Source organism: Aptenodytes forsteri, unplaced genomic scaffold (genome assembly GCF_000699145.1).
Source record: "Aptenodytes forsteri isolate BGI_AS27 unplaced genomic scaffold, ASM69914v1 Scaffold166, whole genome shotgun sequence".
Lineage (NCBI taxonomy): Eukaryota > Metazoa > Chordata > Aves > Sphenisciformes > Spheniscidae > Aptenodytes > Aptenodytes forsteri.
The window spans coordinates 3361921-3376276 of NW_008796110.1; the positions used below are offsets into that span (position 1 = coordinate 3361921).

General features: G+C 38.7%; 1 protein-coding gene across 1 annotated transcript; it reads right to left on the reverse strand.

Annotated features, from left to right (window-relative positions):
* Positions 1-8182: 8182 nt before the first annotated feature.
* Positions 8183-13240, reverse strand: SPAM1 (sperm adhesion molecule 1). Its single transcript, XM_009286789.1, has 3 exons — positions 12272-13240; positions 10689-10778; positions 8183-8842 (listed from the first exon to the last, which is right to left on the reverse strand). The coding sequence occupies exons 1-3, from the start codon at positions 13238-13240 to the stop codon at positions 8183-8185; spliced, it is 1719 nt and encodes a 572-aa protein (XP_009285064.1).
* Positions 13241-14356: the final 1116 nt, after the last annotated feature.

The following is a 14356-nucleotide window of genomic DNA, read 5'->3' on the forward strand; positions in this document are numbered from 1 at the left end:
GCATGGAGGCGCCGCAAGGCCAGGGAGGAGCGGGGTGGCTCCGGGCACCGCGATGGACAGATGTGGCACCGCGGGGATCGTGTGAGGTGAACAGCTGGACCCTGGCAGGAGCGGGGCGGGACGGGGCGGCCCGGCGTAGGTCTGCCGCCGTGGGCTGTCTGTCCAGCACCCTGCACCCAACAAGGGATGGCCAAGGGCTGCATTTGCAGCACTGGCTTATGAGAGTTGGTGGACTTAGTCTCCTTGACAGGATCGATTTTGTAGGTCCTTCACCTCTAGTGATGGTGGTTCTCACGCCCCTAGGACCTCCAGTCTTCCCATGAAACTCCTCTTGAATTGTTCGTTGTGTAGGGACAGGCTTTGAGAGCCAGGGCTTACCATGGTTTTATTTGGGTTCTTCTCTGACAGTTTCTGGGGAGTCTCCCTTAGCATGCTTCCTTGCCTCAACAAGAGACGCTTGTGACGGTGGTTTTGTATAGTGGGCAATGACAGGACATGCTGCTTCACCAGGAATCTTCCTGCCTGCACTAGATAAGCGACATTTAGCATACAGTCTTGCCACACAGCATTAGAGAAGGGCTTGTTTTCCCTATAAATAAAGAGCTAACACTTAGCCTGTATCCATTTGCCAGTCTCTGAAGTTGTGACTGAAATTATATGTGATGCTTTAGAAGGTTACAATGCTGGTGGCGTTGGTTGATGAAGGACTTTAATACAGGTATAAACAAAGCATTTCAGAAATTTAGTATTGATACTTCTACTATTGAAACAGCAAATTCATCAAAACATTTTGGAATTTGTTTTTCGTGCTCTTTTTAGAGGTGTAATTCAGCATTTTAGAGAATGCAATTTGTGACAAACCTCATTGGTTACGTCAGACGACAAAAACTGGAAGCTCTTGTGACATTGCTGTCAAGAGCAATTGGTTCTGGGCTAGCTGTAAAGGTGAAAAATGTTATGCTTTTTCATGCCCTGGTTGTAGATACAGTCAAAATGACTCATAGTGTAATTCTAAGATTTTTTTTTACAGATACTCATTTATTTACCCTTGTAAATTTAATTGACCATTTCCAGAAGGGAATTGGACACTGGAGCTGGTCCTGCCACCCAATGGTAATGTTGGGGAATTATTTCTCATTGTTTCTCTTAATATAAAATCTGTCGGAAAGCATACAGATTTATGTGGCGAATCCCAAACAAACAAAAAGAGGCTTTTTTTTTTTTCCCCCCAGTAGTGTAAAGTGCTGCTCTTGATACAGGTACTCCCTGCGTCCCTAGCTTTGGTGGTTTGGGTTAGAGTCAGAATTTTGGTTGCTGCTCTTAAAACTGAGGCATTGATGGTGTCTTCAGCAGTTTCAGAGCATGGTACAGCTCTCAAAGTTTCTTAAAAATTGGTGGCACAGTGAAAGAGAGGAACCTGATCAGGTTCTGCGTTGAGGGAGAGTGTAGCAGAACTCTGCTGTTTTACTTGCCTCTTGGTAGCAGCTGGATGGCTGTTAAATACATATGTACATCTTCGCCTCAAACAGCAGTCATGAATTTACTGGCTGATTACCATTTACTCTAAACATAACTGGGGGGGATCACTGAAGACATGGGTGGAAAAGCTGACATTGAGGAAATGGCTTATTCTGTTGGATGGGTAAAAGGACCTCAGGAAATAATTCACAGGCAAAACACTATTCTTTTCTTTTTCTGCTATGTATCTTGTTATTTTAAAAACTTGTTTCAGCCAAAGCAATTAGCAAATTTTGAGTGAATAGGTGAAATGTTTCTGGCTTCCTTAAAACTGAAAAATATAAGAATTTCTCCCATCTCCACTTATCACCCAGCTGGTGATGTGTGGAATAAAGACAGTCCATTTGTGAGAGTGGTTTCTGTGAACGAAGAAGTTCTGATTACTGCACAGGGGAAAACTCACATAAAATAGAGCAGTCTATATTTTTGCAAGAATTTTTGCAGGAATTTTTAAAGGCTCATAGTGATGGAAGCTTAAAGAAACAATATATTGCAGATACAGTAACATATTCTGAAAAAATACATTTCAGTCACATCCTCATAAAAGGCCAGCAGAGGATGGGCAGGTAAATTCTAGAACATTAATTCAGCTGTACACTGACTGAAGTCTTCTACAGTGTCTAGGGGGTCAAAATATAATATATGAAAAAGTCTTGGAGGGTTTGTCCAAGTTCAAAAATCTGTAATATTGTTCTAAAATCTGTTATATCTTTTGCGAAACTATATGATTATGAAAGGCAACTCTTTATTTTTCAGACTGTTTAGTAATAGAATATTGTATGTAAAAATATTGCTACCTTGCTACAATTAGCAGCTCAGAGGACATTCGTTCTTGTAGCTAAAAGCCTGAGCTGGGGCACAGGAGGCCACAATTCATTATCCCATGTGACAGTAGACAAGCCACTTAATCTTTCTGGGAAACATTTAACCACTGATAAAATATTTCACTTTTCTGTCTTGTCTATTGAGATTTACACACTTCAGGACCAGTTCAGTAGTGTTATGGGGCCATGTAGCACCTAGCATATTGAGTCTTCCAAGTGCTCTGTGTCTGAAGTGATAGTAAAGCAGCTTACTCCATTGCAGAGACTTATTTGTGCTATAAAAATTTATAACAATGGATCTTACATTTCAGATTACGATGGCTGTGATGCTATAAATACATAGTCAGCAAAACTTGACCTGAACCAACACTGCGTATCCAGGTATTTCCATATTTGGGTAGAGACAAGATGCTTGGGACCCATATCTCTAGTTTGGAGTACTACCAAAGAGATCAGAGCACATTATCTGTAGTTTAAGCATGGATTTTAGTGACAGCTGAAGATCTTAATGAGAAGAAGCCTTCAGCTGAATGAAATCTCCAGGGAGGAGAACACAAGAAGAGGTGATGTCTCACTCCGGTATTTTCAGGTTTGTCCTGATATACCAGATGTTTGGGAAAAAAAACTTGTAGAATAAACCATACATCTTTTCTGATAATGAGGCACTGCATTAGTGAGAGAGTAGTCATCTTTTCTGTTTGTAGGCCAGAGTCAAGCAGCTGCTTTGCTAAAGAGAATAGAAAGACTGTATTGAACCTTTCAGTGAAAGCATTGTAATGTACCCGCCAGCATCTATGTGCATCGTCCGTGCCCTCTGCTGGCTGGAGCATCAGAGACTCATTAGTATGTATCTTAATAATTTTTCTCACATTCCAGTGAAGGAAGGAGTGAAAAAGGATTTCTGTAAGGATTGTTACACCGACAGAATGGGGCAGATGAAGGTTTTTAACTCAAGAACTCTGCATTTTGGATACCTAAGTTTAGTATATGCAGCATGAAAACTGAAGGCATAGGACTTACAGGCAGCCTAAGTCTGTGTATTATTAGTCCCAGCAGTAAGTTACTTCATGCTTTTTTGTGACATTAACAATATTATCGTTATGGGACTGCAGGGTGCCCTTAGCCTCCCTTTAAAAGGGTGGTTGTTAGGTCCCTGCCTCAGGAAATCATCACTTGACACTGGCAAGTTATCATCTTGTCTCAACCTGCTAGTAGCCTGAGGGAGCAGTGTGCTCCAGAAGGAGGCTGCCAACATATGGTATATTTCTTCTGCAGGATCTTGAAGTTCTGTTGAATAAATATATTTTCCGAGATGAAAACAAAGGCAGAGGAGGGTGACTGCATAGTCTGATGTCCTCATACATATGTGGCTGAACACTACACTCTGGAATTGCGTGCACAGAAACAAAATGTTGGCTGAATATATAAAGTAGTGATTCACATTAATTTTCATACTGTCTGTTTGTGTCTGATTACTAATCAATAAATACCTTATCAGTTATAAACTAAGGAGTATACAAGCATACACTGAAAAATGTCATCGAATTACTACTGCCCAAGGAGAACTATAATCAATACACCATGATGGTGGTAACACATTAGTGAACATAATGAAATCCAAAGTTATTCCCTTAAGAATGCTAATATTGATAGGTGCCCTTTACCTCCTTGCCCTTTACTTTCTCATATGTAACAAGGGGACAACAAATGCAGGAAGATTTTGCAGTCCTGAGTACTACTGACAGTGAAGAAAAAAGTAGCTGCGAAAGGTTCAGAACACCTACAATGAACGAACTGTTCCCTAAAGACCCAGATCCTTGACTGGTGTACACAAAAACTTAGGATTGATCTCAAATACTGTATGTTTACATGACTATCATCATTAAGAAAAATACCATGATGCTGGGTTAAATTTCAGTGGAGTCTTTCCAGAAAAATAGACAGAAGGGTCTGGGATAGCCACACATCAGGAAACACTTAGAAGTGTTAAGGGATGAAGTTAGACCAATAAGCTTTTTGAATCTTTCCAGCCACCTATACAATGGCTTTCAATAGGACAGGAAAAAAACTGGCAAGAAAGAACAACAAAAAAGAAATTTCTTTAAGAAAGATGAAGTTACTGTTTAGTAATGCAGTAATTTTTTTTAAGCTATGCAATAAACAGTTTTGTATCAACGTTGTTTTTTGGAATGAAACTCGTGACCCTGTCTTGAAATCTGAGACCCTAATTTTGCAGGCTCTTTTGCTTTGGCAGAATGGGTATCTGCCAGTGCAAAGGGGCCTGCACAAGCACACTGTGAAAACCTTTCAAGTAAGTTTTAAGTGTGTATGCTTGAAGGATGGAATTTAGTTGTCTTCTTAAAAAGGTCATCAATGCTCCATAACTGAATATGTTTTAGAATTATGTAACTCTTTGCTGTCTTGTTGTTTGTATTGAAAAGTGATGGATAGGTAATCTGTGACTGGGAGTTGTCTAGTGCATATTGCACAGGTCTGAAATCTTCCACACAATTCTTTGCTGATATATATACAACAGGGTGTCCCAGTGTCATGCAGGGATTAAAGCAAATTTTGCTGGGCTCCTTGGGATGCTAGTCACATCCTAGGCTGTCTACAAAGTAGTCTTGTTGGCCTGTCTCTCAAAATCTCTCTCCATGTTGTTATTTTTAATACAGAGAAGCAAGAAACTGTAAGGCAGGGACTAGACTATGATTTCAATTCTGTTCAGAGTCTGTAAGTGCCAATAGCCATCTCTCTTAAAAGTGCCAATATCTTTGGGTGTCCCAGAAAAAGCAACACAATAAATCAGATCCAGATTCTTCAGATAGAGAAACAGAATTTCAATTAAAATTTTAGCAAAATTTCTAAGCATTGAAGGAGGGCACTAGAGGTACTTAAAAGACTTTCATTTAGACCACTTCATCAAATCCATTTTAGCATTTCCCAGTCCTTAAGTATTGCCAGCCTGAATTCTGCCTAGAAGGGAGAAGTACAAAATAATGAATGGCAATCAAAGTGAAATGAACGTTCCTCTAGTATTTAATCTTTTGAAAAATACAAGAACATAAGAAACTGAAACTATAAGGCTACAGAGACAACTAATGATTACAGGAAATGCAGTGAATGGAAGGTGAATATTTTTTGGGGGGGTCTGCTTTAGGAGAATACAAATTTGGCTTTGAACATGAGACAGTCACCAGCAATGCAAGGCATAGCACCCCTTTTCCTTCTTTTCTCCTTCCTTACTCGCTGACTCCATGGTGACTCTTTAGCATAGAATATAGGCAAGACAAATATAATACAGAGCGAAATAATGTATTTGGAAAATACTGTAATTTTACACAGCACGTAGCTGGCCTTAATCTCACTATGACAAGTTTGTAGGATTTAAAGCATGAATTGCAGAGACATGTAGGTAACATAAATATCCCAGATTATATTTATGGATGGAGCTTAGGAAGACACATTTCTGTGGACAGCTTATTGCAATAGTCTGCTTTCCTCTCACCTTCCTTTTACTTTTCTGGTCCTGGCTGCTCTCAGGAAAAAAGAGATGGGATCGGATGGATAGGTCTAATCTGACATATCAGTTACTGTGCTCCTTTATCTTTACAGTGGGCCTCAGGGAAAGGTGGTCTGTATTAAATACCAGGTAGATAAAAACTGTTGAATGGGAAGAGACTGGTCTGTCCACATTCCCTGTTGCTTCACTCTTTCACTTCTGCAGTTCACTTCCTCTGCATCCACTGGGAGGTCCTGGGTGCTCTGTCTCACCTCTTCTGTGATTTTAACTTCTCATCCCTCCTTTCCTGGTGATTTCACGCTTTCCTCGTCACAAATGGTCTGCTTGCTATTGCTTGGCTGATAGTCAAAAATATTTATGGCAAGACTTGTAGATTTTGTGAACCTGCAAACTCTCTTACCACAAAGTGCTACAGATCCAGCGTCTTCCAGAGCACTAGATACAAACAAGCCTAACCTCAGGAAACTTTGCCACAAAGCAGTGCAGTGTTGGAACTAGAACTCTGGATGTCAACATAAAATTTTAACCATGTTAAAGCATTCTGCTGAAGAAATAAAACTTTATATAAGTCATACAAAATACACTAAGACATAACCAGTTTCCAGTTTTTAGAAACTCTTTGATAGTTATCACAAGTCCAGTGTGAAAGGGAGGGACCTCAGGTACAGGAATTATGCAGAAGTCATACCATGGCTTTTGTTTACCCAAGATCAAATAACCAAAATCAAAGCTGCAGTGAAGAAACTGTTTTTACAGAGGTGATCAAAACCAGCTGGCTTCTTTTGTGCTGGACAGTCCACTACATATATATTTTTTTGTTCATTATTTTACTTGGAACACTGATGGCAGAAATAGCTTTGACTTGTGGACTCAACACCATAACTGCGATGAGAAAATTGTCACTTCCTCTTGATAACTTGTTGTCCAAAAGCCATAAAGCATTATTTCTCCATGTTAAATCTAAAGCCTTTACCTATTTTTCTGCATGTCTGTTACGACTGACAACCTGTAAATTCAAAGGCAGTGGATATAATACATGTTTTCTGCTAAATTTAGGCATTAACTTTTCGTAAATAAGGGGCTACTATATTGAAATCCCAGGTATTTCCATTAGTGAGGCAAGTTGTATCTGTGGGAGGTGGTAATTTATTTATGCAGATCGTGCCTAGCTTTAGGGAGACCTTTTTAATCTATCCATGCCAGCAGCCACTCTTCACCCATCAGAAGTCCAGCCGTCTACTAATCATCTGACATAATAATCTGAAAGGATATTTTATCAAATGAACTACAGTTAATTGCTTCTAAATGCATAAACTGACTTAATAGCTGCATCTTGCAGCCTCCACTGCTGAGTCTTCCTAAGGAACAAACTGGTTTCCACCAAAGGGACTGCTCAGGAAATAGTCAGACAAAAGCTCACAGGCTTTTGTCCAAATGGCATGGACAGTCCTATCCAGTTGTTAGGGCTGGCTGGACGGAGAAACTAGGACTGGTGACCAGTGCCGGTAGGGAGTGCAGAGGCAGATCAGATGAGTTGTGAGTATTGGCCAGACAAAACAACTGAAAGCCAAGGAGGGGACATCTGAAATAAGGGGGAGGGCTTGGGAGAAGAAGAAGAGAAGAAAGAAAGAAGGATAAACAGCTCCAGCTCAAATTTTAAACAATGAAGCTGTAATATTTGAAGTCAACATTTACATTAAAGTTAGAACCCTTTGAAGAGTTATGAATATATTTAATTACAAGAAAAACCACAGTATCCCTGTAGATATTGTGAAAAGCAGAGAAACATTACATTAATCAGATAAATTTTATGCTGGGCAGTCCCACAGATCTAAAGTTAAGCCAAATATTTTTAAGAGCTAATTTTCATGTGGAATGAAAATAATTCATGCATAGAGCATCAAACCTGTTCACTGCTGAGACTCAATAAAATCCACATTGAGATGTATTTAACTGGCTTAACTTGAAGTATACAAAACAGCATTATCAACAAAATTTTTTTTTCAAATGTAACTGTTAAAAATGTTCCTGTAATAACTGTAAAAAAAAAGTTCCTTATTCTGGATTATCCTTTCATATGCTAAAATCAGTATATACATACCAGTATATCTTTGGCACAAATAGTAGTTTATAGAACTAAACTGAAGAAATACATTCAAGCTGAAGTGTCACCTACGGAATAGAAAAGGTTACCTGATACAGATAAGACCACAGAATTGGAGCTGGTTTATGCCTTTCAGGAATGATTTTTCTGTGTAAATAAAACCTTTGGAATTTCAAACACAGGGAAAAGAATATTCTCACTTTCGTGTGTCATTTATGTTAAGGTTCTCAAAATTAGAATTAAACAAAACAGATTAAACATCCTTATCTTACAGGATGAAGAACTACTGAAAGTACGAGTATCATTTGCTTTTAAATCATATCCAGTGACAGCTGTGACAGTGTTATATTCTGCAGTTGTTACATTGAGTATATTATTGCTGAAGGTAGATTGAAAATCTTCTGTTTCAGGATGCGTAGATAATGTCACCTTACTCTGAGAGGTAAATGAAAATACAGTTCTGTTAGACAGGATCTTTTCTTCAGAGGCTTCTATATTGGAAAGCGAATTTGAAGATATGTGAATGCAAATATCTTCTGAAATGCAAACATGGAGATAATGGATGTCATTTATATCAACTCTAGGTTCACAACTGTGCCCTGCATAACAGTGGCAGTAAAATTTTTCTATGAATGTTTGCAGATCCTGAAACGCTGGTTGCCCTTGCAGAGTGTATTTTCCATCCTTTGTCATTTGAATGACAATATTCTCAGGGTTCAAGTGAAGATAGTCACTGGAATTCCATTTTTTCCGTGCGCAAGCACCAGAGTCTTGGCATAACACTTGGCTACAGATTCTGGCTGCCATCGTGACGTTGATGAGGTATGGGGTCAAGGTCCTCCTAAGGTAGCTGTCCAGAGTCCTACAGGTGTTCTGTGAAAAGAGCATCATATCTGCAGTGTTTAGTATGGAAACCATTAAAATGCTGTCATTCTAATAACAATACTGTAGTGGATATCTATGAATGTTTCTCCTGAGGTTTTGATAATAGTTATAACTGGTTGTTGGAAGCAAGTTTATCTGAGAAGTTGCTATATAGCTCAAGGATCACAGCAAATTTATATTGGGTGGTTGCTGCAGATGTTATGAAAAGCACTTGGATCAGAAAGCAGACGACTAAGTTTTCATTTTATCTGTATGTTTCATGCAGCATTTTGAAGCAGATGCATTTAAAGAAGTTACATGAAGGATCGAAGTTCCTTTATATGTATCTTGAATGGTTTGAGTGATCTTGAAAAAAATCTCACTTCTTCAGCCTGAACAAATAATTTTTCTATCAAATCATCTCTGTAAGACTCTTCAATTTTCCCCTGACCTGAATAGCTAGGCTGCAGGCATAGGGAGCTTTCACGGCATTTTTTAATGGAAAGCATTTTGGGAGGATGGTCAAATGGAAAGTATACTAAGAGAATTGATCATTCTAGTTGATCATGAAGTTGGCATATATTCTGTGTATGCTTGGCACAGTTTAATAACCAGAGGCTTTGCGAATTCTTTCTTTGTTTCTGATGCTATGTCTCCTTAGGGCATTTGCCTAATACCACACATAGATACAGTTAATATTTACACCCATGGAGATCACTTCAGTGAATCTGAGGTATATGTAGTTCTTTTGTTTTTCTTTTAGGTATATATAAAAACCCTGCCTGAAAATTTTGGTTGATGCAATTCTTGCAGAAGTGAGGCTCACAGTAATATTTCATTGCTGAAAGGCTACTGACTGTGATAGCTATAAAAAAAAGGTGCAATTAGTTCACAAACACATAGTCTGACTGGGCTGTGGAAAATTCTATTTGCTCATAACAAATCTCAAAATTCAAGCAATAACAGTTGTTGCTCCTCTATGTTCTGGTATTGGGGTAATGGGCAAAAAAGCTTCAGGTGCAACTGATACACTTTCTCAAAGACGGACACATACAAAAAAGAGTCAGAAGTGGGATGCTTTTGGGAATTTGACCCTTCCAGAGCTGCAGAGGTTTACTTGGCCATGCTTTCTGTCACAGGAGGCCCAGCAGTGCTGAAGAGTTTCAGTTCTTTGTTCTTAGAAGACTTCAGAAGAGTCTTCCCATACAGTAGTTTATTATATCTAGCTTGCCTGAGTATGAACGAGCTAGTTTGAAAGATTTATTTGAACATCCTTATAACAATATTTCTCAAACTATGTATTTGACCTTCCTAAAACAAACTGGATTTTTTTTCCTTTTCTGACTCAGATCTTTCTTATAATGAAATTAATCAAAGTACTACTTACAACACACAGAACAGGCTAGAGATGAAATTTTACAGACTGACTCCCCTTAGTGCTTTAAATATTATTGCTAAGTGCACCACTTTAAAAAGCAGAAGGGTCTTTTAAAAATTGTTCTGGGCAAGCACAAGTAATTTTTTCTGTACCTCATTACTGGAATGTAATGAAGTTATAGGAATCCTTTCCTTAAATTAACTAAACAAGTGCTAACTTGCCTACAGTTATTGTGGTAGCTTGTCCAGTTACTCAGAGCCAACACTGATATTTTAAAAGATTGAATTCTTATTCTGCGTAGTCAATGACAATATTCATAAGCCTCAAATGTGCTGGTTTTTTAACTAGAGAAGACTGCCGGCAATATGGAGTCATCATTTTAAAAGTAGAAGATATGATGTAAGTAATCATAATGCCTTATATCCTTTTCACTTTCTTGCTCTTTAAAAATGTCATATAATAATTAATCTGGCATACCTTATTTTGTGTTAAATTCATATCACCCCAGATCACAATTCCAGAAGCACCCAGTGCAGCAGATTCTCCAATGGTGTGTACCAGGTCATCCTGAGAGGAAATGTGCAAAGAATCATACTAATGTAAGTAAGCTATAACATAAGGGCAAAAGGTATAATGCATATAATAAATTACATATCCAAAATAACTACTTTGAAGACAGCGAGCAATTACACACAATGCAAACATTCTGCGCTCAATTACACTATTTTATTCTGGGATTGGGTTGCACAGGTGATGCCAGAAAATGTTGCCAACTATATCCAATTTATATATGTCATCTGGTTAGAAAAACAAGGCTGTAGAACTGACCCAGCGGTTAGGCATATGACATACACTCCTCTAACCATTTTAAGTTTTATTTTGCTGCGTTGCCTCCCGGCTGCTCAGAGTTGGTAGTAACTGGTTTCAGTAATGCTGCCTGAAGCAGAGGCTGGAAAGCACAGCCTTTTTTTTTTTATTTTTTTAACTTAATTTCACTTACCAGAAAGTGTTAAAGCAGAAAAGTAGCAAGAGAAAGAGCTTTCACCAGCAGGAATCTCTTTTCTCCAGGGAATGGCTCTGGCCTTTTACAGAGATTGATTTGGGAAATTTGTTTCTGTTCAGTTCTCCTTTTAGGGTCAGCTATTAGCCCAGCCCTAACAAAATCTGAAAGCCCATCTGGGATGGGAGAGCACTATGGGTAGAAAAAGAACAAGGCAAAAACAACTTACTGCGGGGCACAACACATGAAAAGGAAGAATGTAAGGATTACAGGATTTAAATGATTAACTAGGAGCCCAGCAGGGACCCTAGCAGCACCCTTGCTCCCTGAAGCTATCCACGGAGCTGGGGGACAATGCCTGGTGATGCTCTATCCAGGATGTGAGAGGACACCAGACACAATGCAGTCACCAGGACCACAACCTCTAACTTCCCCTTCCTCATGGCCTGGATGACGAGGAAGAGGTTCCCCAGATTGGTGGTATCTCTCATAGGGTGGGTGTATATGAAAATGTGAAGGGAAGAGTGTAGCCAGAATTGCAATAAGATGGTTAAACCTTAATCGGAGCCTAACCTTGACTAAGCTATGAGATGCTGAAATACCATTTAGAAAGCTACTCGAGTACAACTAAGGACAGAATTTTCTCACTAGCTTTTAAACCCTTTTTTAAGGAAAAGAAAGACTACCTTTTAGGTTATAAGAAAAAACAATAAAAAGCAGACATTAGGTTAGCCCAGTTTTACTAATTCTCTTTGGAAGAGGTTACTCAGATTTCTTTCCTCCGACTTAATGTACTAAATACGCTTTCTAGCTTTGTAATATTTTGCTACATGTGAGAACTACTTGGAGAATAAAACACTATTTGATAAATAGCATGAGGAAGGTTTGAAAATAGACCTCTTAGTGTTCTGTTTGATCAAATTTCTTTGACGGATTAATTTAATTTTTTATACAAAATTTACACACTTTTTTTCTGATATGAGTTAGCATGTTTGCTAAATAAGTGTCATCTGGTAATTTCCACTTAAATTTGAAATATTTAAGGGCTAGCTCCACTCACCTGGGAGAGATATTCCTCATAGACATCTGTGAATACTGGACGCGTATATACAAAAACTGGAAGGGGATGAGTAGAATTAGAGACATACGAAATTCTAATGGCTTCTTGAACTCTGTTGCGAACAAAGAGTTGGGCATTTCTGGAAGATCTTAAGGCTGTCTCTAGATAGATAGATGGATAAAGTGCTGTGCTTTCCTCCCACAACCATTTAAGCTCATTATTTCTTTCTATTTCAATATCTAAACAGGTTCCCGTATAATTATGTGGGTTTTGTTTGTAATCATAGTTATAACAGTCTGGATAAAGGTAATATCCCCACAGACGATTTGGCTTCATTTCTATGCCCAGCTTTAAAGATTCCAACATAATTGATTTTGCTGCAGCTTCAAATTCCATTTTAGCTATAGTCTTGGCTTCAGCTTCTGATAGACTGAGGTCTCTCTGCTGAACCAGTTCAATGGATTCCTGTCTATAAATGCCTTTTGATCCCCAGTTCCTTATCCACACAGGTCTCCAGTTTTCCCAGTCAATGACAGCCAATCCAAACTGTTCATCTGAAGGAATATAGAACTGGATGTCCTCTTTGGCTTTTTTTAAATGATTCTCCAGCAGCGAGAGTTGGGGGAGTCCTCCATTGAATGTCTCTCCTGTGACTTCATTTTTGTAAGGATAGTAGCCAAGCCTGTCTGGATAGAAGAGAGTGATGTTTTGCCCAATGGATGTCTTCAGTGTGCTTCCAATGAGAGAAAAAAATTTCATGTCCAGCTGCACTCCTGTCCTTTCAGTACAAAGTTCTGTAGGAGCATTCCAGATAGAAAGGAAAGGTGAATTAGAAACAAGTGGACGAGCTCTTATGTTCAGAGATGAGCAGCAGGAAACTAGAAGAGTGGCGAACACCATACTGGATGCTATAGGATACGTACAGGTAACACAGATACCAAAACTTTGTATTTGTCTTAGAGTTTCCATCGTAGCATGTGCAGTGACATTAGGTGCTTCTGATCAGACAAAAATTAAATGCTCTCTGGGTGTTTAGAAGGCTGGTAGCCTGTCAAAAGCTTTACCATACAATATATTTCTTCAGATTAATACCTATTAAGCAATATTCCTTAGGTGTGAAATAGGGGTGTCCTTTATATGAGGCGCTCTGTTATTTCAGACTGCAGGAAACCTTTCAACAACTTCTGAGACCTAATGCAGAAAAAGAAACAAATGTAGATAAAGTAAGAGATGATAAATATTTAATTTCTAACTGTGAAAGAAATACCATTTGTGATTTTGAATACATTGTAATCTTTGAATAAAATTCCCCTTTGAAGGAAAAGCACAATGTACAGTCATAGAGGAAATAAACTCTCTCTATATAAAATTGTATATGTATAAAAAGTAGATATAAAACTGACGGTGGAATGGTATCCAGTGAGTCATGGATCAGAATGAGTATGCTCAGTAGTAGTCCTGATTGTGCCAGTGACTGATATCTGTAAACGTGAGCAGTCTCACAATGTCTTCTCTTAATCAACAGTAATCTATATGTAATACTTCTCACCTATCTCAAAATAAAGTTCTAGGTCTTAATTCACTAATTTTACAGACCACTTAAGGGAAGATACAAGATAACACAAAACTGAAACCTGGACTGTTGTACACATGCAGGAAAACAATCCATGTACACTCATTTAACTCAGTGAGGTATCTGAAATATTACAGGCACTCTTATCTTCTGTCCAGAGCTCTTTTGAACAGGCTCAAAAGCTGTGTATCATCTTGGTATATGTCCATCCAGATGTTGCTTGAGGCCATTTGAGATCTACAGATTCAGTGACCCCAAGTCCAAGTCTGCCCAGGAGTGTAATTCGTTAAGAAAGCTGAGGTTGTGCATACATCCACAGTGAGCAGTCACACTTTTATTTAAGAACATAATGGTGGTGGTGGTAGTCATGGTGCGGTCAGCAACTTTTACATAGTAGTCCAGTAGTTAAAGCATTCCTCTGTGCAGTAACTCACCTGAATCCACTTTCCTCCTGATTTTGAAATGGTTCAAACCTGGATCTGTCACTTTCCATAGAGACCTCATGATAAGGC

What these genes read in the sequence shown, in the direction of transcription:
- SPAM1 (XM_009286789.1), bottom strand. Translation starts at nt 13,240, where the DNA reads ATGGAAACTCTAAGACAAATACAAAGTTTTGGTATCTGTGTTACCTGT. An exon ending in ATGAGGAATATCTCTCCCAG is followed by an intron (nt 10,779 to 12,271) that starts GTGAGTGGAGCT and finishes ATTTCCTCTCAG; the next exon opens with GATGACCTGGTACACACCAT. An exon ending in TGAATTTAACACAAAATAAG is followed by an intron (nt 8,843 to 10,688) that starts GTATGCCAGATT and finishes CTCTTTTCACAG; the next exon opens with AACACCTGTAGGACTCTGGA.